This window comes from Cryptomeria japonica, chromosome 11 (assembly GCF_030272615.1).
Source record: "Cryptomeria japonica chromosome 11, Sugi_1.0, whole genome shotgun sequence".
Lineage (NCBI taxonomy): Eukaryota > Viridiplantae > Streptophyta > Pinopsida > Cupressales > Cupressaceae > Cryptomeria > Cryptomeria japonica.
Window position 1 is genome coordinate 588460086 of NC_081415.1, and position 6303 is coordinate 588466388.

A 6303-nucleotide genomic window follows, 5' to 3' on the forward strand; every position below is an offset into this window, starting at 1 on the left:
ATAAAACGAACAATATTTAAGACTATAACTTGCTATCTCCTTCAACATCTACAACCACCTCGATCCCTTGTGAATAGATCATTTTACCTATAATTATAAATACCCTAGTGTGCATACTTCTACTTAGGTTAAAGAGGACTAAGAGCCAAAAAAGGAGCATACCCAACCTTATCCGCATTATCTAAATTGTAATGCTCCCATTGGCTCCTCTCCTCATCCACTCATCCTCACCTTTCTTGACAAGCACAATTGGGTAGCTATCCTCTCTCATTCATTGTCATTCTCATCTTCAGTGGCAACAATGGCGGCAGCAGCTCTTGCATCTCCTGCAGGTCTTGCCACCTCATCCGCCCTTACCCATGCCAGATCTCCTCGATGCATGCTTCATCAAACCTCTGGTATGAATTTTCTCCAGCACAGTCTTTTCCTTTTAAGCTTTTTCTTTCAAAAACCCGCAATATACATTATTGGGTTGTTGACCATAACTCTGGGTTCATTTCTTATGCAGAGTTTGCAGGATCCTCCATGAGGCTGGGAAGTCCTCTAAGAAAGCAAAAGACCCGGGCACCTGCAACAATTACATGGTTGAGAACTTACTATGCTTTTTGTTATCAATATGACTCTATTTATAGCTAAATGATGTACTGAATATTGGATTATTACAGTTTTCAGAGAGATTGGCTGAGGAGAGACTTCTCTGTGATAGGATTTGGTCTGATTGGGTGGATAGCTCCTTCAAGCATTCCAGCCATTAAAGGGGAAAGTTTGACAGGCCTTTTCTTTCAGAGCATTGGCAATGAGCTTGCCCACTGGCCTACTGGTCCTGCACTCACATCTCCTTTCTGGTAATATATCTCATCTATATATAATCTTGTTATAAGTTGTCTCATAGATTATGTTTAATTTTGTGAATGTTAAAAATGTCTTTTTCTTCTGTGATGGTATTTAATGAGCAGGTTGTGGTTGGTCTGCTGGCACTTTGGATTATTTGTGTGCCTCACTTTTGGGCAAATTGGTTTCAAGGGAAGGGGTGATTACTTCTGAGGGTTTGGCCTGCATATGCTTTTCAATGTAAATCTATGTTTCTTTTTCCATATCTCTATTTTCTGAAGAAGTAAAAGTTTATGGGTATATATAAATATTTGTTATGTGATTGTAATTTTTCTGAATCCTTTGTATTGTATGATCCTCTTTTAAGTTCATGAGAGCTGTAATAACATAAAAAAAAATCTCTGTAGAGTAAAAGTTTACATGAAATGTATGGCTATGTACATGATTTTCTATTCCAAGAGTTTCATGAATATTATGTTTTGATTTTTTTAAAAACAATTCCTATTAATACTGGTAAACAAATGGTTGTTATGATAATTAAGGATGTCTAAACAAATAGTGATAGTGATGAATGGTTGCTATATGACAAAACCTGCAAGTACATGAAATCATGAATGGCTAAGTATTTATTACAAAGTTAATAATCACTAATTGGGTAAGTTGTTAAATGAATCATGAATAGTTTTTAACATCTTAGTTATCCAAAGAAAATTCGAAGAAAAAAAGACTTTCTCATTTATGTAGATTTTCAAGTTGATAAGAAGGTAAATTGATAAAAAAAAGTTCAAAATTTGTTTGTTTGTCTTAATTATTATTTCATAAATTCAATTATGAGTTAAAATATAATTTTTATTTTTTATGTTTCTAACATAGATTAATTGAATAATGTGTTTCAAATATAATAATCTAAAATTGAGAATTTTTTTTAAACACATTTGATTGTGGTAAATGAAAAAAATGTATATCTTGTGTTTTTAGTCCTTCACATTTTTTATTTTATGATATTTTACATAAATATGATTAATGTCACACGATCTTAGTAATTAATCTTCTTTGACCTACTAAACAATCACAACTTTAAACATAATTGTTGTATTCATAATGTTTTTATCTTCCTAGAATATGAAACTACCATGTTCATGTGCTTTGGACTTGGTTGTGCCTATGTTTTAGACTTGTAAGTTTAAATTTTAAATCTCTTGTTTCTTGGGTTATCTTTCTCAAAATGTAAATGTTAATATATAGACTATATGTCAAAGGTCTCAAGTTGTTTATTATATTTAAGGACACCATCTCAAGTCATTTAAAATACTCAATTATTTATATTTTAGCCATAGTTACATCAATTTTAGTCTTAAATGACCCTCACCTATACTAGCCTTAATTGTAAATCATTTGGAACTAACATTTGTGTCTCAACTTGACATGAATTTTTATCCTTGTACATGATTGATAATGGTTAACTAATATTAAATAGAGTCCCCAGAATGGAATGAAACAAAGGGGCGGCTACTAAAACTAGAAATCTAACCTTCCTAAAAAGGAAATAAAGCTAGGTTTAAAATATCACTATTATGTATATTTCTCTAAGAATACTATGTTAGTTTCTAAACAAACTACTAGGAGTCAAGGATTTTAGACATAAAATTTTATCTATTGTAATGGTGAAAAATTAGGGGTTTCCACCACAAGATGTAGTTGTCGTGCCTGTGAAGTGTGATACCTGTAGTTGCAACACAAAACACTCAATAGATCATTACAAGCATGGTTAGCAAATTTAAAGCAAAGAAATATAAAACCATGACAAAGCAATCTATCGCCTCCTAAGAGATGCGAGTGTGGATATGCTCTCAGATCTGGATAAGCAAATCCCAGTGACTTGACTACACCTAGATGGAGGATTTGAAATGATAATGATGCATTTAAGCTAGAAAAGAGAATGATTAAGCTACATGATTTAACAATTATGCTAGAAAATAAGCAAATTAAGCTAGATCTAAGATGCAATTGCCTATAATAACAATGCTCAAATGATATGCTAAAATGGATATGCCTATAGTAACAATGCTTAAAATGCAAATGAGATGGGATGATTTGTGCTCCAATATGGGGGATATTTATAGGATTTCCAAGGCCAGGGGTGAGGTGGCAGGAATCAATGGTCAAGATTAAGTCTGAAGAAATCAATGGTTAAATTGGAGGAGGTTGGTGGAAAGGGAACATTTGCCATCTCTATGGTGACAAGTGTCAAGAAGCTTTGCTCATGAGAGAGAAAATGTCTAAGGAAAGGGGACATGTGGTTAGATGGAATGGGTTAGGTTTAGGAGTGGTTAGGTTAGGTGGTTAGAAGTTAGGAGGCATGTGGGGAATTTTAATTTAAAAATTCAAATAATAGGAAAAGGTTAATTAACTTTCAACAACTCATAAATTGATTTGTTTTAATTAATTAGGAGATTAGAAGAAATGGATTTGATGGGGAGGAATTAATTAATCAAAGGGGACTATTGAAATGAACCTATTAAATAAATCCTTAGATTTATTAATAAGTAGATGAGTGGGAGAATTTAATGAAATTGTTTATGAATTCAATTAAATTGGGAAGGAGGATTAATTAAATAATTGCTTATTCAATTAATTATCTTCAAACCATTTTTAGGTGTATACATTTTGCCCCTCTTTGAAGCGAGGTGTGATGATGCATTGATTCAAAGAATAATTTCATTTTGATGTTAATATTGATTTGATAAGATGCCCCAGACATTGATTGATAAACTACAGTACGATTATGCTCCCTCGATAGATCAATTGAGATAATTGATTGTTGGAGTGGTTTTTGGATGGTTGCGAAATTGATGTCCCGATTAGAAAAGATTTGATTCTGCAACACTGATTGATGAAAATGCAAGTTCTTTGATCACAATGGTGTGGTTCTTGATGATTGATAGAGCTTGATAAATTTGATTAGTTTGATAAGATCTAGATTTAGTCTAGTTTCAAGAAAAATACATCCTGTATAAGACAAAGATGATCAAAAGCGTCTAGTTTCAAGAACGATCTATCCTGTATAAGACTTGATCATAATGTCTATTTTCAGGAAAGATACATCCTATATAAGACATGATAGAATAGATCAGATGTGATCAATTGATAAAATTGATAAGGTTGATTGGATAAAGAACTGCCATTTTGTTGATATCAGGTTGTAGGATGATTTAGATATGTTGATGTTGGTGCGAGATAGATTTAGCCTTGGATAAGATGAGCTTGTGAGATCCCATGCAAAAATGAAATGCAAGCTAAATGCCAATGTGAAAGCTAATGAAATACAAAGCTATGATCGGACCAGTCACTGGGTTATTGCTTTTTGTCATCATTGAGCTTTTGAAAATGTGTGAAGTGAGTGCAAACATTGATGGTATAACTAAACCATGATAACCTGAGCACTTCTTTCTTGGATTTTGATATGGCAAGTTAGCACAAGCATCGAGGTATAATTAAACCAAGATGACTTGAGTGTTGCTTGCGTAAAACAGGTAGTATTAACCATTAGTATATGCAAATCGGAAATGTCTTTGATGATACTCTCATGATCATGTCTTGAGACAAATTTGCACATATTAATGATTAATTTACAGACAACAAACAAGAAAAATATCATGTTCCCTCCTTTTTCCTCTGGTCAGAGACATCCTGGAGTGACTCAGAAATCATGATAGCGAAAATCAAGATAGAAAAGTTGAACAATCATGCTAAAATCATTATCCAAAAGACATCATCTATGGAAAAGTGTGTGATGTGCTTAAACTGACTTTGTGATAGTTTGATGGTTGATAATTTGATCTTGTGTTCAACATTGGATGTGTCTCAGTTTTCGCTTGATAAGAGTTGTCTAACTGTTGTTCTACCTATTTGATTAAGCTCAAAATGATCATAAATTTTGCCCCCAGCTAGGTGTAGGATTTTGCCTCAAGCCTAGAAACAAAGTCATTATGACATACCCAATGATCCAAACCATGACAAGAAAGCAATTGCGATGCATGCGTATGTACAAAGGTTTATTATGGATATGAACTGCGTTGATGGAGAATGAATGCAAGCGGAAAGATGCATGAACTAATAGATGGAAGAGCTAGCTGACAGATAGCGCCTATTTGCCAGGTTTTCACCATCTGTTTTTATTGCAGTTTTTCTCATATTTGATTTTTTTATTTTTTTTCTTTTTCATTATTTTTGGATTTTTCTGATTTTTCACTATTTTTGGATTTTTTTTATTTTTCATTGTTTTTGGATTTTTCTGATTTTTCAGACATAAAACTTCTTCAGATGCATGCTATTGATGGGTTCGTCAAGCTGATCTTCATTCTGTGTTGATAGCTGATATGCTCCTGACCCAAATACTATTGTGATCACAAACAGACCTAACCAGTTTGGTTCAAACTTTCCTTTCTTTTCTCGATCTGACTGGTTGCGTGGATTTTCCTTGAGTACTAATTCTCCAACTTGAAATGCTCTTGGTTTGACCTTGTGATTGTAACTGTGGCACATTCTTTGTTGATATACCTTTAAATAATTAAAGGCATTTGTCTTCATTCATGGATCAATTCTAACTCCTGCAGTCTAGATAATCGTTGTTCTTCATCTAGAATAAGATCTTTTAATGATACTCATAGAGAATGTATCTCTACTTCTATTGGCACTATTGCTTCTGATCCATAAACAAGAGAGAAAGGTGTGGTATCTGTTGGTGTGCAGAAACTAGTACGACAGGTCCATAGAGCAGGATTCAATTTAATATGCCAATCTCTTCCAGGATCATTCACTGTCTTTTTGAGGATTTTCAAAATGATTTTGTTTGATGCTTTTGTTTGTCCATTTCCTTTTGGACAGTAGGGTGTGGAGAATCTGTGTTGGATCTTGAATTTCTCACATAGCTCTTGTATGTCTTGATTCTTGAACGGTCGCCCATTATCAATAATAATGCTCATGGGTATTCCATAGTGACATATGATGTAGTTCAAAATAAATGTAGCAGTTTGTTTTCCTGTGATATTGATGAGAGGTACCGCCTCAATCCACTTTGTGAAATATTATGTAGCTACAAGGATGAATTTGTGACCATTGGATGAAGAAGGATTTATCTTTCCTACTAGATCAAGACCCCATTGGCAGAAAGGCCAAGATGTTGCTAAAGCATGAAGTTCTTGTGCCGGTGCATGAATTAAATTCCCATGGATCTAACATTGTTTTCATGTTCTAGCTATCTGAAAAGAATCTCGCTCCATAGTTGGCCAATAATAGCCCAAGTGTATGAGTTTTTTTGAAAGGGTAAGACCAATTGAATGGGTGCCACAAATGTCGTTATGGACTTCATGTAAATCCTTCTTAGATTCTTCTTGTTCTAGACATCTTAAAAGAGTACCATTTAGACCTCGTTTAAACAAGTTATCCATGATAAGAGTATAATGGGAGGAT

At 33.7% G+C, this 6303-nt stretch overlaps 1 protein-coding gene across 1 annotated transcript; it reads left to right on the forward strand.

The window, feature by feature from the left end:
• Positions 1 to 240: 240 nt before the first annotated feature.
• LOC131040034 (photosystem I subunit O) lies at positions 241 to 1148 on the forward strand. Its single transcript, XM_057972913.2, has 4 exons — positions 241 to 398; positions 509 to 584; positions 666 to 845; positions 957 to 1148. Exons 1-4 carry the CDS (start codon positions 302 to 304, stop codon positions 1042 to 1044), a joined length of 441 nt encoding a protein of 146 aa, XP_057828896.2. The 5' UTR covers positions 241 to 301; the 3' UTR covers positions 1045 to 1148.
• The last annotated feature ends 5155 nt before the right edge of the window (positions 1149 to 6303 follow it).